At 36.6% G+C, this 25,687-nt stretch overlaps 2 protein-coding genes across 5 annotated transcripts; one reads left to right on the top strand and one right to left on the bottom strand.

Moving 5' to 3' along the window:
* Nucleotides 1–12,974: 12,974 nt before the first annotated feature.
* Nucleotides 12,975–14,402, bottom strand: LOC145058784 (ATP-dependent DNA helicase SRS2-like protein At4g25120). The gene is made up of 4 exons (XM_079006683.1): nucleotides 14,185–14,402; nucleotides 13,563–13,672; nucleotides 13,286–13,491; nucleotides 12,975–13,200 (listed from the first exon to the last, which is right to left on the bottom strand). Exons 2-4 carry the CDS (start codon nucleotides 13,624–13,626, stop codon nucleotides 13,135–13,137), a joined length of 336 nt encoding a protein of 111 aa, XP_078862809.1. The 5' UTR covers nucleotides 13,627–13,672; nucleotides 14,185–14,402; the 3' UTR covers nucleotides 12,975–13,134.
* Nucleotides 14,403–18,610: 4,208 nt separating this feature from the next.
* On the top strand, nucleotides 18,611–22,745 carry LOC145058204 (FAM63A-like protein (DUF544)). 4 transcript variants are annotated; one of them, XM_079006117.1, is made up of 13 exons: nucleotides 18,821–18,959; nucleotides 19,214–19,306; nucleotides 19,585–19,703; nucleotides 19,800–19,906; nucleotides 19,993–20,080; nucleotides 20,188–21,163; nucleotides 21,241–21,295; nucleotides 21,381–21,462; nucleotides 21,595–21,675; nucleotides 21,768–21,872; nucleotides 21,961–22,010; nucleotides 22,106–22,238; nucleotides 22,328–22,745. In XM_079006117.1, exons 2-13 carry the CDS (start codon nucleotides 19,297–19,299, stop codon nucleotides 22,418–22,420), a joined length of 1,899 nt encoding a protein of 632 aa, XP_078862243.1. In that variant the 5' UTR covers nucleotides 18,821–18,959; nucleotides 19,214–19,296; the 3' UTR covers nucleotides 22,421–22,745. The 4 variants fall into 4 exon arrangements, with proteins under 4 accessions (XP_078862241.1, XP_078862240.1, XP_078862243.1 ...); XM_079006116.1 differs by having other exon boundaries at nucleotides 18,829–18,959; nucleotides 19,252–19,306; XM_079006115.1 differs by lacking the exon at nucleotides 19,214–19,306 and having other exon boundaries at nucleotides 18,611–18,959; nucleotides 22,337–22,745.
* The last annotated feature ends 2,942 nt before the right edge of the window (nucleotides 22,746–25,687 follow it).

Below are 25,687 nucleotides of genomic sequence, written 5' to 3'. Positions count from 1 at the left end.
GTCTTTCGACAATTCCGTTCTGTTGAGGTGTGTAGGGAGCTGAGAAATTGTGACTTATTCCCTTTTCTGCCAGGAATTCTTCGAATTCTCTATTTTTGAATTCTAGACCATTGTCGCTCCTGATGTTGCGAACGACCTTCTTCAGTTGTACTTCAATCTGCTTGATGAACACCTTTAGCTTGTGAGTCGCTTCAGATTTAAGCTTTAGAAAGAACACCCATGTAAAACGCGAAAAGTCATCAACAATAACAAGAATATACTTGCCACCACCGATGCTTTCGATAGATGATGGACCACACAAATCAATATGAAGTAATTCAAGTGGTTCAACAACTTTAGTGTTTATTATAGATGGATGACTTTGACGACTCTGCTTCCCCATTTCACATGCAGCACACAAATGATCTCTATCATACTTGAGCAGTGGAAGACCTCGAACATGACCTCCAGTGACAAGTTTGTTGATGTCTTTAAAGTTGAGATGAGAGAGCCTTCGGTGCCACAACCAGCTTTCGTCAGATTGTGCTTTTGATAACAAGCAGATAGCTGGGTTTCCTTTGATGGGTTTGAGGTTTAGAGGAAACATTTCACCCTTACGCTCCGATTTGAGAATAACTTTCTTCGTCTTCTTCTCAATAATTTCAGAACCCTCATCGTCGAATGAGACTTTGAGACCGGTACCTCCAACGAGCTAAGATACACTGATGAGGTTGTGTTGTAGCCCTTCCACGTATGCAACCTTCCTTATCGTGAAATCACCATTGGTAATCATTCCATAGCCTTTTATGGTGCCGAAGGAGTTGTTTCCAAACTTGACATTTCCACCATTTGAAAGAGACCTGTATTCCCTCAGCTCTTCTTTCCTCCCTATCATGTGACATGAGCAGCCACTGTCAATGTACCATTCTTCGTCAAACTGCTCGTCACTGATAACCTGCAAAAATTAAGCAAATTTAGGAACCCAAAGTTTCTTGGGTCCACGTGAGCCTTTCACAGGTACAGGAATAGTAAGAGAGATGTCAACAAGATATGTTCGTTTTATTAGTGTTGTTTCATCTTTCTTTTTGATGGTAAAAACTTTGATTTTATTAGGATTAGGTGCGTTCGGTTTAGACTCTGATTTGGATGCTGAAACCTTCTGTTTGCCTTTTTGTTCAGCTGATGATTGAGATTTTTGAGAAGGAACAGAATGGGATTTAGGACGAGGTGGAGAGGAATTGGAAGAATTAGAAGAATTAGATGAGTGAGAATGAGAGGGCTTAGATTGAGATGACTTCTTGGCTGGAGACTCTAGGTGACCCTTTTGCTTTTGATCATTGGTGGGACTGACCTTAGAGTTTTGATCTATTTTGATTTTAGAACCGAACCTTTGCTTTCGGTTGGTTTCGTTCTCTGAACCGAACCTCTGCTTTCAGTTGGAGTCATTCTCAGAACTGAACCTTTGCTTTTGGTTGGTATTCTTTTCTGAACCGAACCTTTGCTTTCGGTTGTTGTGGCTCTCGTGCGTTTCAACAGGATTTTTCTCATACTTTAGATTCTTGTCTTGATGTGAGAAATAAGCATTCTGGGATTGCCAGAACTGTTTTCTTTCAGAGAGATTCTTCCTGTATCTCTGATTCCTTTGACGTTTCTGATTTCTCATCTGCTTCGGTTGATGATGGATGTTGGCTTTCGGTTTCGGTTTTTCTTTGGCTGGTTCACTTTGAACTGAGGAAGTTTCACTAGATGGAGTGTCTTCTTTTGCCAGACTTCCATTTTCTTGAGGAATGTCTTTCGTACCACTAGTACTTGGCACATCAAAGTTATCGGGCTTGTTCAAGGGTTCTGGCACGTATCTACCTTTACTTTTCCATGAGGTCCTTTCAGATAAGCCTACCGTTTCATCAACATTATCGATTGGAGCTGACCAGAAGAACTCATCGCAGCCATCAACATTGTCTTCGTTTACAATTGCTGTGAGTTCAGCAGTCTGATGTTCGGTTACTCCTGTGACCTTGTACACTTGATTTGGAGTGGTCCTAACATTTTGATATACAACGTCCTTCTCAGCAAGGATCGGGGACTTTTGTTGGGACATACGAGCGAATTCCACTGAATTTTCTAAAATAAGATTCTTGTGGTTTTCAGGTTCGCTTTTCACAAATTCTGAGCAGTCAACCGTATACAGAAATTTCACTCATATTGTCATCCTCATTAAGCTCAGATGCATTTTCAACATCAATCTTGTTTTCTGAGCTCAAGTTGGCGTTTAAAGAGTCAAATTTTTGTATGGTTTCGGTTCTCAGTTTCAGTCTATCATTTTCATCCAAAAGGTTTTTAAGCATGTCCTTATGGTCCTTGCATTTAATGAAAGATTCTATTTTGTCCAGTCCATACATATATGTCGGATTAACGTCTTCAAATGATATCACACTCTCACAATTATATGCTTCGGCATCAATTTCATCCTCCTTAAACTCAAGGAAGGGCAAAATCATGCGACGAATCTTTTGTCCTATTTCACAATCTAGATGAAGCTGAGTAATATTAGTGTAAAGACGTTTAGCAATCAAACAAAAAACATTTCACTGTTTCAAAAGCTTTAAATTGTCTCTTTGTAAATAAATGTTTTCATCTTTAATTTAGACTAATTCCCACTCCTTCAGTTCGATCCACATGCGCCGTTCCTCACTCTTCGAAGACATCCTGCTTAATTGATCAGTTAGGTTAGAATTGGTGACTCGAATTTGAGTTAAACTACTATCTAGATGAGAGATTCTTGAATTAACACTTTTTAGTTCTTTTTCATATGAGCATTGTGGGACTTTAAATGAGACAAAAACCGATTGTACCTTCTTAATCAGTTCATCAAGCTCGTTGAACTGCACGCTGAGCGGTTTGGCTGTAAAGCACATATCCTGTTGCTCCTTCGGTTCATTACTCCCACCATCAGTGTTGTATCCCCTCATCTGAGATACGTCAGACACCATCAAGCACCTTCCTCCACTTGCTTTCCTCTTTTGCCACACAAGCCTTTCCATGAGAAGGCTTCCTCACTTCATCATCTTCAGAGTCGGTTGACCAAACCTCCACGCCACCGAACTCGTCATCAGCAACCGAACCCTGCACAATTAGAGCATTCATAGAAGGGTTAGCGGTAGATTTCTTCTTCCTGATCTCATCAAGCTTTTTCTGCAGCAAAGCTTCTTCATCCTTTTCCTCATCCTTTTCAGCCATCTTTTTGAGGACACAATCCTTTGCATAGTGGTTCTTTCCTCCACAATAGTAGCAGCTAACTCCAGAATCACCTTCTGCCTTCGGTTCCTTCTTAGACTCTTCAACCTTCGGTTCATCTTTAACCTTTTCTGAACTGTAACTCCCCTGCCAGTTTCGGTTTTTGTTGGTGGGGAATCTCTTCTTGATGAACCTTTTGGGGTTAGACACCATCATAGCATAATCCTCAGACGTGAGGTCATAATCCTCCAAGTTGAGGTCTTCGTCCTCCATCACAGCTTTACTTTTTGGCAAGAGGGCCAACGAACCTAGGCTTGAGACCACATTCTTCTCCTGTAACACGATCTTCTCTTGAGATTTGAGAATGCCCACCAGTTTCGCCAATGAATATGATTTAAATTGCTCGTGGGCTTTAACTGTGGACACCACTGCTCTCCACTCTGATCTGAGACCATTTAAGAACGTAACCTTCTGCTCAATAAGCTTCCTTTCGATGTCATGTTTGATCATCTTGCTGAGAAGATGATTGAAGCGATCGAACGTTTGGGTCACTGTTTCTTCGGCTCCTTGCCTGAATTCACCAAACTCAGACAAGAGTAAGGTTTGAATGGAGTGTTCAAGATCCTCGTCTGTAGAATACAATTCACGTAGCCTGTCCCAAATCTCCTTTGCCGTCGTGCATGAACTCACTAGCCTAAAAGTGTCGGACTGAAGGGCGAATCTGATTAATCTTAATGCCTTGATATTGCATTGAAATTTATCTTTTTCATCTTGCGCAATATCTTTAACATCTTTCAGAAGATCATTGTACTCCTTTTGAGTTTTAATAATCCTTGAAGTTGCAGAATGAGAAAACGGTCCAGAAACAATTGCTTCCCAGATGAGGTATCTATTATCCTCAGATCCTATAACATAATCTTCAAAGTGATGCGCCCAGACTTCATAATCATGGGTGTACAGGATGGGAATCTTCGTGGTTGATCCAATGCTGTTCGAAATATTGATGGGATTAGATTGCGACTCGTCCATAATGATCGAATAACCTGTTCAAAGATCAGACTTGTAATAAATCAGATTAGGGCAAAATAATAAATATCAAGATACGTCAATAATGAGATGACGGCTCAATAAATATCAATAATTGCGGAATAACCCTAATCGAAACCTTTTTCACAGAAAAGAAGTGTATCGATTACACAGCCTCCTGCTCTGATACCAATTGATAAGTTTAAAACTTAAACTTGAAGATCGATTAGATCTTAAACAGGTAATATAAAGAGCAAACAGCAAGAACAAGAAAACAGCAAACAACTCAAAAGTGAATCAAACGTGTCGAATGATTTATAAACAACCCTCGGAAGAGCTCGATAAAGAACATCAACTGTAGAGGGTTAAAGGGTTTACAGGAACGATAAAGAAATAAATCTGTAACGCTATCGTCTTCTATCAATCGTACTCTATCGTTAACCTAATATGCATGCAAACATATTATTATATACTAAACCCTACAGCTCAACGGTTGGACAGGCCCAAACCGGAGTACAAAATAATGGACTATTAACCGAGCCCAATGACGCAATACATAAACGAATCTGCTACCCAACAGGATCTGAGGAACAAAAGAGTAGAACTCGTGAAGGTGTAGTGGCAGCACCGGAAGGGGTCGGAATGGACTTGGGATCCGGTGAGTGAGATGATGGAGCACTACCCCGAGCTGTTTCAGGATCGAGCGGCAGACTTCGAGGACGAAGTCTAAAATAAGTGGGGGGAGATTTATAGCACCTGGTTCTTGGTATGTATTCTGTTATTAAATCTTCATTTATTTTTTTCATTTTGGCCTTGGACTCGACGAGTCGAAGGACTGACTCGCCAAGTAGAAGCGGGATGAGGCGCGGGGATTAAGTTGCGGACTCGGCGAGTAGCCGCTATTTAGGCAAAAACCCTAATCCAGGGGTTTGCACCCTATTTAAACGACCTTATGCGGTCTTTTTTCCCCTTTATGCTCCCAAACACTCCTCATAGCAAACCCTAGCCGTTTTTGTGAGGATCTAAGGCTTTTTGAGTGATTCTTGTGAGTTTTGATCTCAAGGAAGAAGGAAGAGCATAGAAGGATCAAGAGGGGACTGAAGGATTCGAGCTTGGTTCATCATTTGTAGTCTTTGGAAGGTATAAAGTCTGAACCTTGCTCATTCTTTTGTTAGATCCCTCTTTGGGGTGATTTAGGGCTTCTATAAGCCATTTTTGGTGGCCAACCATGTTTGCAAACATGGTTGGGGGTTTGGGCTTCTGTATCATGTCATTTTATGAGCCACAAGTCAGATCTAGGTTGCTTTTTGCACCAAGGAAGGCCCCATGTAACAAAAGAACCATTTTAGAGCCTTTTAAGCTCTAATGTCCCATGCATGCACGTAAAGTTTGTAAATTTACGTGCTAGATCGAGTTTGGGGGCCTGGATCTATCATTTGGTTAAGTGTTGTACATCAGAAATCGAAGTTCTTAGTAAGGAATGTGATAGACTCAGCGAGTCCATTCCTGGACTCGGCGAGTCCAAGGGTTTTTGTCCCATATCAGTGAGGGTCATAAGGACCAGTTGAGTGTGGAAGGGTTTTAGGAGTCCCGGGGAGTGACCGAACGTTCTGGACTAAGCAAAGTGTTATGGGAATTTATGGTACTCGGCGGGTGCAAGAACGGACTCGGCGAGTCCAAGACAATCTTCATGGAACTCGGCGAGTTGTTCATCAACTCGGCGAGTCGAGGACAGAACGTGTTCATAGGATGAAGAGTAACTCGACGAGTTGTTCATACAACTCGGCGAGTCAAGTCAGGACATGAGTATCAGTTGATGATGAACTCGATGAGTTGTTCATAAAACTTGGCGAGTCGGATGTGGATTCATTCGGTGTTCATTTAGAAGGAAAACTTGTCTAGTCATCACCTAACTCGACAAGTAGAGACGGGTATGAGGTCTGATGGAAGGATAGGGACTCGGCGAGTTGACTCGTCAACTCGGCGAGTCAGGTCAACTGGAAGTTGACTTTGAATTTGACTTTGTTTTGGTCAAGGGGTAAAATGGTCATTTTACCCTAAGGGTAGATGTCAGTCTCTGACTAAGTGTTTTGTGGGAATTTTAGCCGGTGGATTTCCGGAGCAGTAGTGGCAGCAGTCAGAGGATTCCCGCACAGTTCAGTAGATACGAGGTGAGTTACCTTCCAGTAGGGGTGGGTCTAAGGCCACAATGTCGGCCCACCATTGAGGAGTACTTAGAAGATAATTGTCTTTGTGATAATTTATCTTGGTCTGGTTTGCGTTTGGTTATGAGTTATATTTGTATGATATGTTACATGATAGGGATAGTTTCCCTGATAGTGGTCCTTAGGACCAAGGGGTAGGTCAGTACCCGGATATGTCTGAATGTGTGATTATATCTTCCTATTGTATGCTAGTAGTAGGGGTGGAATAGTCCCCAGTTACCGGTTGAAAGATACCGATGACGATTACCGGTTGAAAGATACCGATGACGATTACCGGTTGAAAGATATCGATGACGATTACCGGTTGAAAGATACCGATGATGATTACCGGTTGAAAGATATCGATGGTATTGTATGGTATGTTGTATGATGGGGGAACTCACTAAGCTTTGTGCTTACGGTTTCAGTTTTTGGTTTCAGGTACCTCTTCATCCTAGGGGAAGGAGCCGGCGGCGTAGCATGGCATCACAGACACTCACATATGAATTTCGCACGGTGTTTTTCTGGGACTGTACTCTGATATGACATTTGTCCATGGTTGTGGGTTTCAAACATGATACTTGGTTTTGAGATGACGTGTTTATACAATATTTCTTAATGAATGTTTTATGAATTAATTAATCAAAAATGAAATTTTTGGGCTTGAATTTTGGGATGTTACACGAACCTTGTTAGACATGGTTCGTTCCATGATGAGTCGAGCTTCGCTACCAATCTCATTTTGGGGGTATTCCTTAGAGACTGTCGCCCCTATCCTTAATCTAGTCCCTACAAAAAAGGTTGCCAAAACACCTCATGAGATGTGGACTAGAAAAGTTCCCAATCTAGACCACATCAAGATTTGGGGTTGCGAGGCTTTTGTGAGGCGCAAGTCTCATGATAAGCTCGAACCTCGAAGTGAGAGGTGTATTTTCATCGGCTACCTACAGAGATCCTTTGGTTACCTCTTCTACAGACCCAGTGATAATGTGGTCTTTGTATCAAGGAGAGGAGTCTTTCGCGAGAGAGAGTTCATAAGCCAAGGAAACAGTGGGAGGCAAATTAACCTTGAAGAAATTCAAGAGTCAAGTGGTGAAGGAACCTCAAACCCTAGCAATCAACCTAAGGAGGAAACTCCTGTTGATCCAAAAGAAGAGTATGTACCTCTGAGGCGTTCCACGAGAGTTAGGAATGCACCTGAGCATTACTATGGTTTCCATATTACTGCGGAAGGTGATACACTTATCAGTGATAACACACTGGTAAGTCTGGATGAACCTAACAGCTACATAGAAGCCATGGCAGGCCCTGAGGCTGCTAAATGGAAAAGAGGCTATGGACAGCGAGATACAATCCATGTATGACAATCAAGTTTGGAACTTGGTTGACAATGTACCTGGTCGTGAGACAGTCGGGTGCAAATGGATCTTCAAGAAGAAGGCCAACATAGATGGTAATGTACACACTTATAAGGCACAACAGGTTGCAGAGGGCTTTTCTCAAACTCCGGGAGTTGATTATGATGAGACCTTTTCACTAGTAGCGAAGATTAAGTCTATTAGGGTTATGTTAGCCATTGCTGCATTTCATGATTATGAAATATGGCAAATGGATGTCAAGACTGCTTTCTTTAATGGAAAGTTGGCTGAGGATGTTTACATGAGTCAGCCAGAGGGTTTTGTCAGTACAGAGTACCCTAATAGAGTGTGTAAGCTTGAGAAATCCATCTATGGATTGAAACAAGCACCTCGCAGATGGAATCTTTGTTTCGATGAGAAAGTCAAAGAGGTTGGATTTTCGAGGAGTAAAGATGAATCTTCTGTATATGTCAAGGCTAGTGGGAGTATAGTTAGCTTTTTGGTACTGTATGCGGATGACATACTACTCATAGGAAATGACATCCCAACTCTGCAGGAAGTGACGTCCTAGCTTGGGAAGTGTTTCACTATGAAGGACCTTGGAGAAGTTGCCTATATCCTAGGGATAAAGATTTTGAGAGACAGGAGTAAATTACTAATTGGACTTAGTCAAAGTACCTACTTGGAGAAGGTGCTGAATAGGTTCAGTATGCAGAATTCCAAGAAAGCAGAGTTACCGATCCAGAGTAACGCCAGACTGAGTAAGACTCAGAGCCCGAGTACAGAGGATGAGATAGTAGAGATGAGTCGAGTATCGTATGCTTTTGTTGTAGGCTTGATCATGTGAGCTATGACTTGTACTCGTCATAATTGGCCGTTGCATTGAGCATGGTCAGCAGATATCAGGGGAACCCTCACAAGGCTCACTAGACTACGGTAAAGAACATTCTCAAGTACCTGTAGAGGACTAAGGACTGGGTCCTTACCCTTGGTGGGAGTGATGGCTTGAGAGTAGTAGGGTACAATGATGCTAGCTTTCATACTGATAAGGATAATTTCCGCTCTCAGTCATGCTGGGTCTTTACCTTAAACGAAGGAGCAATTTCTTAGAAAAGTTCCAAGCAGGAGACAGTGGTCGATTCAACTTGCGAATCAGAGTATATAGCGGCAAGCAAGGCAGCAAAGGAGGCTATATGGCTAAAGAACTTCATTGGAGACCTTGGAGTTGTACCAGCTATAAAGGAGCCTATAGAGATTTTATGTCATAGTGAAAGTGCAGTTGCCTTAGCAAAGGAACCAAGAGATCACGGGAGATCCAGACACATCGACAGAAAATACCATTTCATCAGACATCAAATAGAAGGACTCCTCGTGGCAAAGAGGGTATCATCGGATGAGAACCTGGCAGATCCCCTCACGAAGGGACTGGGTAGGGTTAAGCATCTCCAGCATGCAAGGCACATAGGGTTGAAGGATGATATTAGTTTTAGTAGTTAGATAGCTATGAAATGTGTAAAGTGTAATTGACATTTGATGATGAATAAAATTTGTTGTTTATTTATGAGTAAAGTGTTGCTATCTTTTGTCAATCGTTTACTATTGTTTCATTTTGCATGTTTTGACTTCCAGAATAATTATGTTATGATATATCATATTATTCAAATTCTCCACAGTCGGTCATATGTTGGAAGTAGATATGAATCAAGGTTGTCATGAGTTGGCTTGTAGATGTCTAAGATGTTGGACATAGAAAAGTGTTGCTACAACAGTCATGAGTGCTCAAAAGTTTTGAGTATTGGATTCAACCCACGCTCACTTGTATCACTTCATGGAATTTATCTCGAGTGATTGTGAGACGGTAATATCATATAACTCTTCAAACCTAGAGATATGATTTGTTGCCTATGAGTTGGTTATACATTGATTGTACGAAAACCCCTTGGTAACTCAATGTTATAAAACGTGCCTTTGTGTATGATTCAACAAGCAGTAGAACAAGCATATGAGTCGAAGTTTATCTGTTCCTTATTGGATTAGAAGCGATATATGGGCCCCTTGATGATTTTGTGTTGACCCATGTACCGGGCCCCCAGTCAGAACTAAGTTGATGTGTTCAATTAAGTTCTATGTCAAACAAATCGAAAATCGGGAAACAAACTACTGGACAATAAGTAAGACATTGTTCCATGTATTTGTCCGGCTGATATCTAGAACAGAGGATTATATGATCACTTATCTTAAATAGCGTATCATCATCATCTTAGTTCTGCGAGACCTTGAAAGAGTTACGATTACTGATCGGTTCCTGAAGCCATTCTTGCAGTTATAGTTATTAGACTTATCCAAGTAGGAGACTATTGTATTAGATGTCTAAGTTCATAACTATTCCTGGAATGTACTTGACCCGGTTAGCATGGTCCATTTGGGTTGCATGGCATTGCAACAGTTGGATAGACTAAATGAGAGAAAGGACACTTAAGGATTATTAATATATTATAAGCTCTAATATATTAATAATATTATTTAATTAGTATTGATCAAAGAATTAATTTGGAATTAATTAAGTGATCAAAAAGAGACTAATTAAATATATGGGGTTGATTGTGTAAATCATTTATTCTTGTATAGTGGGCTAATGATCCATGGTTTGTATGGATTGAGCTAAAACCCATAAGGTGCTTCATGGGTAGTCCATGGAGATTACAAACCCATGGATCATGGAATATGGAAAGCCATGACAACTAGGGTTTACATGGTGTAACCCTACTTGTGTCACAACTATATAAAGACCCCTTGACTAGAAAAAAATCTACGCTACACGCAAGAATAAGAGGGCTAGCCGAATTTTGAGTGTTATTGAAATTCTCTCAAGGTTATTCCAAGTGTTGTGGTGTTGTGTGAGACATTTGAGGCATCACACTTGATGTGCTAGGCTCACAAGGTTCTCAAGGAATCCAAACAACAAAAGGTATGTTCTTCTTTTAGCATTTATGTTTAAAAGTTTCCCATGCTATGCTAGATAGGTTAAGAACCTTGGAAAAACAATTTTGCATGTATCATAGTAAAACATAGATCCAAGGTTTCTAGGGTTTCATGTACACCTTAGGAGTGTTAGAATGTTCAAAACGCTTCAATGATGTCATCTTGCAATAAGAAAATATACTTGGATGATACTGGTGGGACTGAGCAGATAGCCAAAGACTTTGTTGAGGCAGCTACTGATTTTGATCTTGGACTCTACCAACAAATATTACCAAGCAATGTTGATGGAGTAGTCAATGAACCTCATATGGATGAAGAAAACCAACCTCGGATGAATGAATTTTGGGATTTTGACTTTCAAACTGATGCTTGTGTCCAAGATAGAAGTGAAGATAAGTTCCAGTCTAACATGGATAATAGTGGAAAACACAATATATATGAGGTTAAAAGTAAAGAAGGAAGTGAAATAGACCAGGAAGATGATAGTGATGATAGTGATTATTGGGTGGATGAAGATAATGTAGTTGAAGATGTTGAAGTTGATATGAAGGATTTTAACATAAGCATTGATACAAAAGTAGAGCTCCTGAATAAAATGGCTATGAATCCAAGACAACATGAGAGGGATGAAGAACCCAATGAGTTAGATATCATTAACAGTGATGCTTTTGATTCCATGGATGAGGATTCTGATCAGGACAAGAAAAGAAGAGTGGTTTTGAAACAACTAAGGAAAAAAGTTGTTCTTTAGGTGAGTATCATAAGTGTCATTTTAAAATAGGTTAAAATTATAACGGTAAGCAGAAATCAGAATGCATGCATTGGAAACAAAAAAGAATATTTCCTTTAAAAAGATGACAAATGCAGATTGAAGGCCATATGTAAAGGAGTTGTGGCATTTACTAATGATAGAGTTGGTGGACCTACCTAATCTGAGAAAGGTAATGGGAAAAGTAAAGAAAAGGATAAACAAGGTGGGAAAAGTTAGGAAAAAGTAGATTCTTCTTGTCCTTGGGTGCTACATGCCTCGAGGTCTACAGATGCAATCAACTGGTACATTAAAATGTATGAAGACAAACACACTTGTATGAATACAAGGAAGGTCAGAGCTGCAACAACAAAGTTTATGTCCAAACAAACTATGGATCAGGTAGAATCCAACCCTACCATCCCAGTTAAAGCTCTCCAAGAACAGCTAGAAAAAAAGTATGGAGTTGGGTTTCTCACTTCATAAAGTTTTTAGACCTAAAGCAGATGCAAAAAAGCATGTGGTAGGTGATTAAAAAACCAATATGAAGTTCTGAGTGACTATATCCTTGAGTTGCAGTCAACCAATCCTAATACCACAATCAAATTAGAACTTGGAGATGCTTCAGAACCCAATTTGGTGAATTGCACTTCAAGATGTTTCAAAAGGATCTATGTTTGTCTAGGGGGTGAACAAAGGCTTCAAAGTTTTTTAAGAGATTTCTTGAGGTTACATGGGGCTCATATCAAAGGCCCTTATCTAGGCTAGATCTTAAATGCGGTTAGATTAGATTCCAACAATGGCATATACCCATTTGCATATGCCATTGTAGACATTGAAAAATGTCAAACTTGGAAGTGGTTCCTTGAATGTCTTGGTGATTTTTGTGTTGTATAACAAAGTAGATCATGGTGGGAGTGCACACAAGCTCCATACTTATGTTTACAAGGTGAACTAGCTACAAACTTGGAAAACTACATATGGGTACAAGATGGAACCAATTAAAGGTCGGGCACTGTGGCCTAGAAGTGAGTGTCTAATGCAGATCACACCTCCCCCACACTGTACAACCTAGGAGACCCAAGAGGAAGAGAAGGGAATCCATGAAGGAGAGAAGTCAAAGCAAGAGTCAGAGTCAGAGTCAAAGGTCAGATGTTGGTCCCAGTGAGATTCATGGTCATGGCCCACATGGTAGTTGGAAACTAACAAGAAAGTTTGTTATTGTGGCTTGTAGTAACTGTGGAAACAAAGGTCACAACTTCAGTACATGCAAAGGGCAGGTTGGGACTTGATGGGCTATGTTGGTTTTATCTTTTGGCACTCCTTGAAAAACTTCAAGTGATATAATATTTACAACCAATAAATGTCAAAAAAAAATGAAAAGCTTAACTTAAATAAAAATCAAATCAAATATCCATACAAGTCTAACCTTCAGGGAAATCGATAAGCAGCTTGACAGAGTAGATGATTAATTCGTGTTAATCCAGAGCATTACATGATTGTAATATTTCATCATATGTTAAAATAATTGCAGCTTGATCGAAATTCTTATATCCAAATAATAGTTCAGAAGCTAATAAAGTAATAAACTAGATTATCCAACTTATCTTACTCCAGTTGCATTTCCCGACTTTTGGCAATCTTCAAAACTTTTCCCAGAAGCTTTATCCTGAAATAGAACATTGTTTAAGGTTAACAGAGGATTCGCGTGTTAGTAAGAACAAAGAAAAATCAAATGACATAAGATGATTTACTTGTGGCACAAATTGCATCCATTTCTTTGACTTCTCTATGAAGTCTTTTGGGCAGCTTTTAGTGACATTAAACTCCTCACAAAGTTTGTCATCAGACTCGAAAATCTGTATTTTCTTTCCACTCTCTGAGAGATGTACAACTTCAATGGCAGCCTTTCTTTGTTGTTCTTGACCATACACCAAAAAACTCTGGTATATGACATGCCCTATAACATGGTCAATATTATTAATATGGTTACATGTAAAAATAAATCATAAATGAGAAAGATTTACATACTTCTTAGCATGTAAGCGACACAGTTGCAATGAGAGAGAATGGAAGGTGATGAGCATGAGTTCATGTGTTGTTGTCTTTCTAATCACTGCATCCAATCCTTTCCTATATTTCTGAGGCAGTTGTAGACAATCGTGTATAATAAGTTTAATCAAGCTTCTATATCCAAAATCACTTAATCAGGTGAGGTATATCGTATACAATCAAAACAGATACAATAACATCGATCTAATCATGTTTCTATGTTCCAAGAAATTCAATTTCAGAAAAAAAGCATAGTACCTCATCCACATGTCCATCACTATCTTCCCCTAAACTCATGTTTCTATGATAGGGAAAATGAAGTGCAGGTTGATATGGAGGAAATAGATGAAGGCTGGAAAGAACTCGGAAGAATAGATTTGAAAGCACACTACAATCGATTCAGATATTACAAAAAGAAGGATGAAATGTTGATGATCAGTGACAATTAAGCCTATATTGTTGTAGTATTACAGATTCAACATCGATTGGTGATAACGACAAGGAAATATGGATCGATTGTAGATCCAGATCTAATGATGGAAGGAGAATATGAGGAAGAAAAGTTGGACGTGATGCGATGATAGAAGGAATTTGTGTATACCTGATGAGATCAAGGGGAGGAACGGGCAACTGAGGTGGAGGATCCGGTAGCCGATTGCTGATTCATTCTATAGGGGGAGACGATTGATGACGACATGATCAATTGATACTGAATATTCCTCGATTCATTCAATAAGGGAGACAATTGATGGAGGAGACAATGGATTTTGGTTGGTGGTTCTTGATTGAGGGGAATGATCATTGATCAAGTTGTGAGAGAAAAAGATGGATGATGAGACAATCGACTAATCTTGATATCCAGGATTAATTTTTTTTTTATGCCTGTATTACCCTTATGATTTTGTTTACATAAACCTAATATGCCACTAAACATAGTCATATTTACAAAATATGACATTGATCATCTAAGCCATTGAAACAATTAATCTAACGATCCACTTTTAGTTATCGGGTTCACGGAAAACTTTGAGTTCTGAAATGATCATTCCTCTCTCTCTCTCTCTCTCTCTCTCTCTATATATATATATATATATATATATATATATATATATATACACACACACACACACACACACACACATAAGATCGAGATCGATTAAGAACTCATAGTTTTTTGAGAACTAAAGGTGGAGCGTTAGATCAAAATTAACTCATTAAGGGCATGATCGTCATCTTACCAATCTTATTTAATGTTTAATTTTTTTTTGTTAATAGAAAGATTAATAAAAAGTTCTAAAAAATTAAAATAATAAATCAAATTTCGGATTTAATATGGAGATTTTTTAATTTTTTCAGAAAACATGAATTTAAAAAAAAAATGAACTTTTTCAAAAAAAAAAACTGCAATTTTATTTTAAAAAACTGTATTTTTTTTTTTCCAAAAAACTGCACTTTTAACAAAAAAATAAACTGCATTTTTTTGAAAAAAAAAACTGCAATTTTTTCAAAAAAAAACTGCATTTTAAAAAAAAAAATGCAAATTTTCTTTAAAAAATTGTATTTTTTTTAAAATAAATTTTTAAAAATCTGTAATTTTTTTTAAAAAAACACTAGAATATTAAAAACAAAAAAACTCTAATTTTTTTAACAAAAAAATCAACGTTTTAGGTGCATATATGCAATTTTTTCAAATGCATATATAAATATTTTTTATACTATAATATTCGTAAGTAAATTATAAAAAATCTCATTTTTATTAATCAATCTATAAACACAATACTACAAGTATTTTATTCGATACAAAATAAAATAAAAAAACTACAACGATTCACAATATTATCATTTCTTCATGTCACAATTTCCATATTTTCTTCAATTTATCACTTTTCACCTCTTCAATATTTTCCACATATTCTTCAAAATCTACAAGAAAATTTTAAGAAAAATTGATTAATGCAAGAACACTTACAAAAATGCACATGTATATTATATCATACAAGATTCACATGTGATTATATAATGTGATATTCACATATGATTGTATCTTTTAAGATTCAAATGTGAAATTCACAAAAAAAATTTAAAAAGTAATTAACGAAAAACACTCACACAAAATGCATGTGTGCATATAGACGTAATTCATATGTGATTCACTTGTGATTTACATGTGAATCATATGTAATTCATATGTGATTCACTTGTGATTTACATGTGAATCATATGTAATTCATATGTGATTCACTTGTGATTTACATGTGAATCATATGTAATTCATATGTGATTCACTTGTAATTTACATGTGAATCACATGTAATTCATATGTGATATATATATATATATATATATATATATATATATATATATGTGAATTACATGTGAATCACATGTAATTCATATATGTTTCACTCGTGATTTACATGTGAATCACATGTGATTTGCATGTGAATCACATATGATTTGCATGTGAATCAAATGTGATTTACATGTGAATCAAATGTAATTAATATGTGAATCACATGTAATTTTCATGTGATTAACATAAGAATGTGTGCATATATACGTAATTCATATGTAATTCACTTGTGATTTACATGTGATTAATATGTGAATCACATGTGATTAATATGTGAATCATATGTGATTTACATGTGAATCACATGCAATTTACATGTGAATCACATGTAATTCACATGTAAATATATGAATCACATCCAAATTAATACAATGGATATTATATATGGCAAAAAAGATAATAGTTGAGACTACACACCTAGAATCCAAATTAATGTGAATGGATCCAAATACAATTCATAATGCAACTGTAGGAGAAATAACAAAAGTCAAAAGGAGCCTATATCAGGAAACAAAGTTATCAAAACAGTGGGAAATAGCAACATATTACCATTTGACACAAAAGCATGTGCATCCTACATAATTCATTAGCTAATACGTGTTTGGGTTAGAGAGGGAAGTTGAACGTCTTGTAGCTCTTTTTAAGTGGTTTTTTAGCAAAATTTTGTAATTTCATTCTTAATCAATGAAACGGGGTTATGGTAACTAATTTCATAAACTCAACATTCCATCTCATTAAACAATTCCATTCAACTCTATGGTTTTATGTTGACAGAGATTTCTAAAAACAGAAACTTAGTGTAAAAACAAAGAAAAAGTCTAGAAATGCCTTAAATGGGAGACACAATTTCACAGCAAATAGTCGCAGCTCCTATTTGCAAAATTGGTGGTTATTTGTGAAAAAAATAAATCAAAACAGATAACTATTTTTGTAAAAGAGCTCAAAGAAAGTGGCTACTTTTGTCCTTTTTTATTTCTAAGTTCTAACAATAACATACATACAAACCCTAAACACAAAATTTCATCTTGAACCATGATCCCCTGTGCAATTTACACCATTACATATAGATAAACAAGATCAACAATTGATAAAGTCAAGTCCTCTTGTTAGCATTGGAGTGTCAAAACATGGAACAGGTAGATGCAAAAAGACATAAACGCCCTCATCACCAAAAATAGCCCCACAATATATATATATATATATATATACACACACACACACACACACACATATATATATATATATATATATATATATATATAATGATATGATGTAAATGATTTACCTAGAAGAGAGTTGATAGATGGATGGATTTTGTATTGATTTGTATGAGGGGAATGAATGTAATTAAATCTGGCTAATAAGGAGAAGATACAATGTAATGTATCCAGAGTAGTAGAGTAGTAATAGCAGTATTCTAAACTCTCTGACAAAAGAGGCTTTCATCAATCATGATTTTCATTTTCCTCTTGTGAACAGAAAGAAACAACTATTTTTGTTCCTCTCCCTCATACTCTTTTTTTTTTTCTCTTCATTCATATAACCAAAGTGACTTTACATATGGAGTTAAGTATAATCCACCAACAGCTCTTGCACTTCCTCTTTCCCTTCAACAACAACTCTCTCTTTTCTGTTATATTACTAAATTCACACAACATTATATATATATATATATATATATATATATATACAAATCAAATAATCAGGCACTTACTTGGCCCACAAATTGCCTTGAGAAAGCTGGTTATTTGAAGATCCATTAGGCGTTGACAACAACCATGGATCATCATCAAAACCTCGAAGTGATCCTGAATTTTGTTAGGTTTAAGGACCTCTCCTTGAGGATCAACACATGAAGTCATCATATCAAGATGTTGATACATGTTGGAAAGCAATAGGTAGGGCTAATGTTGGGTTTAGGGTGGAGACTTGAGCATCGATCCCCATGGCGACAAGATATGGAAGTTTAAGGAATTTGTGTTATAAGAAACAATAATTTTAATTGTTTCTTATATTTCGGTACTCTGGACACCACCAAATCCGTTCAAGTTTCTTTTTCTTCATCTTCGGTTACATTTATGATCATCAAATCGACAATATGATTGAATAAAAAAATTAGAAATCGAAAGCGATTCCAACCCTCCGCAAACCCTAGGTAGCGATTCTTTAATAAAATCCCCATCGGTGAGGAATTTCATCGATCTGCCGAACCGTAGTACACCTTCAGTGTATTGTTTCTTCGATTCGCCATCGACGAGCTGAAGTGTTCACTACAGGAGGTGTAATGAAGATCAAAGAGAGGCGGGATGAAGAGAGTGAGAGAGATAAGTAGAGGATGACGTGATTCAATCCAATCAATGGGTATGAATTATGTTATTCTTTTTTTCCATTCCTAAAATACCCTGATTCTTTTTTAAAAAACATACCCCCATGCCTTTTGTTTTCTATGTATTTACAAAAATACCATAAAACATCCTAACCATCGTTTCATCGTTTGGTTCTCAAGGTCTCAGGAATATATGAGTTCTCATTTGATCTTTCCTCTCTCTCTCTCTCTCTCTCTCTCTATATATATATATATATATATATATATATATATATATATATATATATATATATATTATAATAATAATTATTATTTCTGTCGTAACTGAAAAACGCCATAAAGAGAATGAAAATGAATGAGTTCTGTCTCTCCCATGTATAAATTTGTCGACAGATTCTCTTTTTTCTTGCATCTCATCGTTTCCAATTTCCAATTTCCAATTTCCATCCCTGTTGTGTTCCTCTCTTTGACTTCCCCAAAACACACGTATTACGTATAAACATATACTATTCTCTGTTGTAGAACTTGCTAGAACGTTCATCGGAGATGGCCTCGCCGCTGGAAGAGCAGCGAAATCGAGAGGATTCGCCGGAGACCAAAGAAATGTTACATAAGACGAAACTAATTCAATTTTTGGGGAGGAATACTCCGATTATCCTTCAAAACGATAATGGACCTTGCCCTCTCCTCGCTATCTGTAATTATCTACCTCTCTTTTTCAACTCTTTCTAGGGTTTGTTGATTTACCCAAGAGTTTCCTTTAGAACAGTTTAAGCTGTTAATTAGGAAACGATCGTCAGTTTATTTAAATTGTAGATGATTTTGACAGTGACGTGAAGAAATTAGGCCGGTGTTATGGAAAAGTTTGCAGGGTTATATGAGACAATTATCTGCAGTGTTTTCTTGATGATATTTTAGTGGTTAATTAGGTAATAAACATCAGTTTTTCAGTTTGTAGGGACCTCAGTCATTATTTCTCAAATTTTTAGGTGTGAATCAAGATTGAAGCTCAGGCATTAACCTTACTGTTTATTATGAGTCGAGGTACTCTTATTTGCAAGCAAATACTGATTTCAATTGAACTCTGTTTGAGAAAAAAATTATGTTGTTTTCCTATTGATCGTGACTGAAATATCTTCTCGTTTTTCTTTTGTTTCCTATGAAGTATGGAGCTTAATAACTAATGCAAAAATCAGTCATTAGGTTAATTCTTGATCTGGAAAAACAGATGTTTTCTTGGATTTTTGTTTCCTTCAGTCGTCTTCTGGAACATAAGAGTTTCAAGTTTCATTTTGATGATCAATGTGTGCAATTTGTGTTAGGTAATGTTCTATTGTTGAGAAACAATATGAATCTAAGCTCAGATGTAGGTGAAGTGTCACAGGAGAAATTGCTTTCACTAGTGGCAGAGAGGTTAATTGATTCAAACAGCAATGTTAATGTAATCTTCTTCTTCTTCTTCTTTTCTTTTTGATCACATTGTTAGCCTTTAATACCCCATCAACCGCATAATTGATTCTTTTTAATTGAGGTACAGAATAAAGATGCAGGGTATGTTGAAAATCAGCAACAAAACATAGCTGATGCCATTGATTTACTTCCCCGATTAACAACTGGCATTGATGTCAACTTAAAATTCACAAGGTATCTTCTTTTTAAATCATGCTGCATGATGTTCCCTTACCTCTTATAGCTTTAAACTTAATCCACACACTATCAAATTGGTGCAGAATTGATGATTTTGAGTTCACAAGAGAGTGTGCAATATTTGATTTATTGGACATCCCACTTTACCATGGTTGGATTGTTGATCCACAGGTATGTTCTCTTTGGGCCTGTTTCTTTTTTAGTCTGAATAAACTGTCTAAATGACCATTTTACCCTCTCTGTTATAAGCATGTTTGTTTTCCATACATCTGTTGCAGGATTTTGATACTGCTAGTGCGATTGGGTTAAAGTCCTACAATACAATAATGGGGGAACTCGTTGCCCTTGAAACTCAAAATGTGGCAAATGACATAAATAACCCTGAAGAAGATTGTGTTGATTTTGTAGCTGCAACAACAGCCAGTTTAGGCGTCCCTTCACCATCCCTTTCCAGAGTTAAATCTTTTGATGATTCTCCCCATTCTGTTTCTGATGAGAAAAAGGAAAGAAAAGGTGATCTTCAAGAGGAAGAAGAGCTATTAAAAGCTTTGCAGCTATCAGTGACCAACAGTCCAACTACGATTGAGAGTAAAACTGATTCTGATCTCAAAACTCTGGAATCAGTGATTCCAGAGAAAGTACATACTGGTGCGGAACATGAAAATGAAAAAGCCTTGAAGCTATCAGAGACTGAAAGTCTAACTACAGCTGTGAATGACATTGATTCCGATCCCAAAAAGCCGGAATCAGTGATTCCGGAGGAATTACATACTGGTGAAAACAATGAGTCTTGTACACAAAAACCTTCTACAGATAATGATAACAATGGAATGAACAAATCCAGTGATGATTTAACTTTTGAAACAGTTCCAAGTCAAGAAGTTTGTTCTTCTTCACAAGGGGATAATGATAAAATCCATAATACTGGGGATGAATCAGCAAAGGGCAATGATGTAAATGTAGAAGGAAATGTTGAAAGTGTTGGTGAGACATTGGATGATATGTCATCATGCTTATCTGCACCTATTCCAGGTTTAGAATCATCAAAGGGCAAGGATGGAATTTCCTCAATTGATGAGTCAAAGGTGTTGACTTCAAGTGTTGATGAAAGTGAACCGATTTATGAAGGTGAGGAACATATACAGGAGACGAGTACCACTGCAAATTATGAAAATGGAGAGCCAATGTATGAAGGTGAGGTGGTTTTAGCAGAACAAGTGGACAAGGGCAAAGATGGAATTACTCCAAAACAAGGTAAGACTTTATTACTTTTTTAGTTAAACATTTGCTTTATAACAATCAATTAATGTGTTTCTTTTTTTTATAATTAGGGGAACTGATCAGGAATTTTCTCAAGAATAGTGCTAGTCAGTTGACTATATATGGGTATATTTTGTCTTGTGTATTAATGGATGCATATTTTATGTTTTTTTTTTTGTTATATGTAATTATTTTTTTATAATCGTTGCAGGTTGTTTTCATTGCAAGAAGGTCTAAAAGAACGTGAACTTTGTGTGTTTTTCAGGAATAACCATTTCAACACAATGTTTAAGGTTTGGTTTAACATAAAAATAAAATTATTATATATTTTGTTGATATATATATATATATATATATATATATATATATATATATATATATATATATATATATATATATATATAAACTGATGAAGTTATTTGCAGTTTGAGGGTGAACTATATCTTTTAGCTACGGATCAAGGGTATATTAGTCAACCTGATTTGGTATGGGAAAAGCTTAATGAGGTATTATAATTTATAGTTTTCTTCTTCTTCTTTAGAATGTAATAACTCATTCCATTCAGTTGATGATTCCATTCCATGTATTATATTTATAGGTGAATGGAGATTCAGTGTTTATGACTGGTAATTTTAAGGAATTCAATGCTGAAAGTCAGGAATCCCACTCGTGGGATGAACAGAATGCATTGGCTAATACAGCTGTATGTAGCCTTTTCAATTATTTATATATTTTCATTAATTTATGTGGATATTATTTATTATCATGTTAATATGTTTTTTGTATTTCAGGACTATCTTGCAAGCATTGACAATTCACCACAAGAGAACACAGGCTTTAAGTAGTTTTATCTACCTTTTTATTTTTGTTATTAATTTCCATTTTAATATATAAAGAAAAATAAAAATCTTTTGTTTTTTTTTTTTGGTATCACAGCTCTGATCTGCAATTGGCTATAGCTCTTCAGCAACAAGAATTTGAGCAACAGCAACAGCAACAACAGCCACCACCACCGCAACCACCACGTAATGACACAGCTGGAGAGTCGGGGTTTGTTACAGGTCCCCAGGTAAATGACTGTTTTACCCTTACATTTCAAAAAAAAAAAACAAATTTTATATTAATTATAATAACAATTACAATCTGATTTACATGTAGCATGTGCAGCCATCAAGGCCAAAGAGTTCATCTTCATCTTCATCATCGAAGCAGGAACCAAAGTCATCAAAGGATAAGTGCACTGTGATGTGAAGAATTGGAGGTTTGTTTTGTAAATGTGAATTAAGTTTCAACATTTCCAAACATTCAAAGTTTGATTTGTTCATGCATGTCATATATGAAGATTATTTACCTTTTTCATTTTGTTGTAAAGGAAGTTTTTGTAACATAGCTTCTTAGTTTTCTTTAGTGTAAATTACACGAATCGTACCTGTGGTTTGGGGTAATTTGTGCGTTTTATCCCTAAACTCTTTTATTTTATTTTTTAACTCAAACTCTCAAAGAGTCCCAATTGTATGTTTTTGTTGCGGCTTTGGTCCCTCTGAAAGATAAAATGACTGTTAAGAGGCTTGCTCTACTAGTTTTATCAAGTTCTTCCTCTTTTATATTGTCAATAGTGGATAACTAGTCTTGGAGGTGCTAGTTTGGATACTGAGTGATACCTGTTGATTTGTGAATGCTTGTGATACCTGTTGGTTTAATGGTAAATAGTTTTTTTTTTTTTTTTTTCCAGAAAACGATTCCCAACCTCAATCCATGGTTCTGATTTTCATAATCAGGGATTTAAATAGAAGCTATTTGTTTATGTGCATTTTGGTTCTCTGATTTTTGTTTATGGGTGAGTAAGGAAGGAGGATGGAGAGTTTATGTTTATTGACATGGAAAAGACATTAAAAACAAGACATCGTATTCACAAATTCTTGCAAATAGGGTATTCACAAATTCTTGCAAATAGGGTGTCAAAGTCGCCAGAGAAGTGGGAGACAAGATAGTGGGGAGAGGTAGAGTTGGATCAACGTTCCAGGGAGTTGGATATGGGTTACCCTATTATTTTACCAATTTGTAGATATTAATAATACAATAAAAAAGCATTAAGGATAATATAATCATTTCAAATCGGTTAGAGACTAAAGACGTAACAAAAACATAATATGAATTGTCCGAATTAAAAAAAAAGGAATCTCTATAAAAGTCTCCAACTTTTAGGAAAAATTTCATTTTAATCATATTTTTTTTTGAATAAAAAACCCAGGTGATGTGGAGTGCCAAGGTGGAAAATATAATGAAGACATTAAAAAAAGAATAGGCATGTCCCAAGGGAGGGTTGAACTAACAACCTCTAGTTGACTCGCAGATACGTCCTTACCACTATGCCAGATACGCCCTTACCACTATGCCATATACGCTTTTGTGATATTATGACTGAGTTCCTTTATATATAGCTAATATAATTCCACAAAGAAAAAAGAGTTTAGGGTCAAACGTGCACGTTACACTAAACCATCAGGACAATTTGTATAATTTACTTTTAGGTTTTTGTCTAAGAGACCAAACAAACTTTTACATTAGGTTTTAAAAGACCAATATTGGTTTTTTGGCCTTTATGGACCCTCAAACTCGAAAATTACCTGTCTTTCATATCCTTATTCATTTCCGAATTTATTCAGCCGGTAAAATAGGTGACATGGTCGTTGACTTAGGTGGCCAATTATTAATTGTGCCAAGTGTGTTATTCTAGAGTGTAGAAACGGGTAAAAAAACTTAATTTATTTTCCTTAGTCGTACGTACGTCTTATAAGAAGAGGAATGAAGATTTGAACTAAGGTTTTTAACCATCTTAGTCACTATTGAGATTACACTGCTGCTGTCGAAGGTATTCTACTCTTTGAAGATTGTTTCATTGTTGCATCGCTGAGAACGATAACCAAGCTGTATATCTAAGAGTTCATCTACACTATAATGGTGTATTTGTTCGACATCCTTCTGGATATGTTGGTGGGAATTACTTCCTCTTCACTAATGTTGATTGGGCAGGTATGGATGTAAGGGACTTTTTTGCTTTTCTTGATAGAGCTATCAGGGAAGATTTTTAAAACCTCTACTACTGTTTACCTAACATCCTTTTATTTAGAGGGATTCGTCCCATTGTAGATGATTTAAATTTTGCCCAGTTTGTAATATGGGGAAATTTAAGCTTATGTTGATCATAATGGGAATGGGTTGGAGGAATGGTGGGACGATGACATGTATCTGGTTGTTAGTGAAGATAATGAAAATGGCCTTGAAGACGATGGTGTACCTAGAAATGAAGGAAACACTGCCCCTGATGAAACCCATCCTAATATAGGTCTTGAAGATGAAGTAATTGACATTGACAAAATACCTTTGAAAAAGATGAGTGGGGATGAGTTTCTTAGTACGTTATGTCCTCCAGAAGGTGACACTGGTGACAATGAAGTTGAAGAAGAAGATGTTGAGATCCATTTCATTTTCAACCGTGATTTGCAATGGAAGAGGCAAGTACCTGTTCTTGGGATGAAATTTGAAAGTCCAAAGCAATTGAAAAATATGTTATGTAACTATGCTATGGCAAATGGATACCAACTATGCTTCAAGAAGAATGACAGTAAAAGGTTGTTGGTGGCGTGTTTGCAAAGGATCTTGCCCATTTAGGTTATGGGCTACATGGATGAGGTAGGAGGTGTCATTTCAAATCAAGTCATTGAAGATTGAGCATAATTGTGCTAGAAACTACAAACTAGGATCAATTGTCACATACTCTTGGATATGAGAACATTATACTAAGGAAATTTTGCACAGACAAAAGTTAACAATTAGACAATTGAGATTGGAGGTCATCAAGAAGTTTGGAATACAGGTTAGTTTAAGTCAATGCAGAAGAGCAAAGGCACATCCCATGAATCTTATTGAGGGGACCCTTACTGAGAATTATGCAAAATTATGGTCTTATGGGGAGGAAATTAGAAGAAACAATATATGTTCAACAGTCAAAATGGATATCTAATGCATGGGTGATGGTTTGAATTACTTCAATAAGTTCTATGTATGTTTTGCTAATTTGGAAGCTGGTTAGTTAGAAAGTTGTAGAAATGTGTTAGGGATAGATGGATGTTTCCTTAAGGGTGTATGTAATGGGGAGTTATTGTATGTTGTGGGTAGAGATGCTAACAACCACATATTTCCATTTGTATGGGCAATAGTGTGTGTTGAGGATAAGGAAAATTGGATGCGGTTTTTGGAATTGCTAAGAGATGATCTTGAACTAGGTATGGGCACTGGGTTTACCTTAATGTCTGAACAACACAAGGGTCTTATGGAGGCAGTTAAGGAGGTGTTTCCTTGTGTTGAGCATCGAAAATATGCAAGAAAATTTTTTGCAAAATTTAAGAAGTTTGCAGGGGCTATTTTTGAGAACCTTTTTTGGAAGGCTTGCAATGCAACAACACCACAATCTTTCAATGTATTCATGAAAGAAATTGAAAAATTAAATCCAGAAGC

The sequence above is a fragment of the Lactuca serriola genome, chromosome 6, assembly GCF_051521515.1.
Source record: "Lactuca serriola cultivar US96UC23 chromosome 6, Lser_US96UC23_V15, whole genome shotgun sequence".
In the NCBI taxonomy this organism is placed as follows: domain Eukaryota; kingdom Viridiplantae; phylum Streptophyta; class Magnoliopsida; order Asterales; family Asteraceae; genus Lactuca; species Lactuca serriola.
Note: the sequence above shows the minus strand (reverse complement) of the source record. Positions and strands in the feature narration are given on the sequence as shown.

Excerpts from the sequence above, each read along its gene's own strand:
- LOC145058204 (XM_079006114.1), top strand. The coding sequence starts at position 18,809 with ATGGCCTCGCCGCTGGAAGAGCAGCGAAATCGAGAGGATTCGCCGGAG. Across the intron at positions 19,907-19,992 it reads GTCAACTTAAAATTCACAAG|AATTGATGATTTTGAGTTCA; the intron begins GTATCTTCTTTT and ends AAATTGGTGCAG. Across the intron at positions 21,873-21,960 it reads ATGCATTGGCTAATACAGCT|GACTATCTTGCAAGCATTGA; the intron begins GTATGTAGCCTT and ends TTTGTATTTCAG.
- LOC145058784 (XM_079006683.1), bottom strand. The coding sequence starts at position 13,626 with ATGAACTCATGCTCATCACCTTCCATTCTCTCTCATTGCAACTGTGTC. Across the intron at positions 13,492-13,562 it reads TGTCGCTTACATGCTAAGAA|GGCATGTCATATACCAGAGT; the intron begins GTATGTAAATCT and ends ACCATGTTATAG. Across the intron at positions 13,201-13,285 it reads GGATGCAATTTGTGCCACAA|GATAAAGCTTCTGGGAAAAG; the intron begins GTAAATCATCTT and ends GTTCTATTTCAG.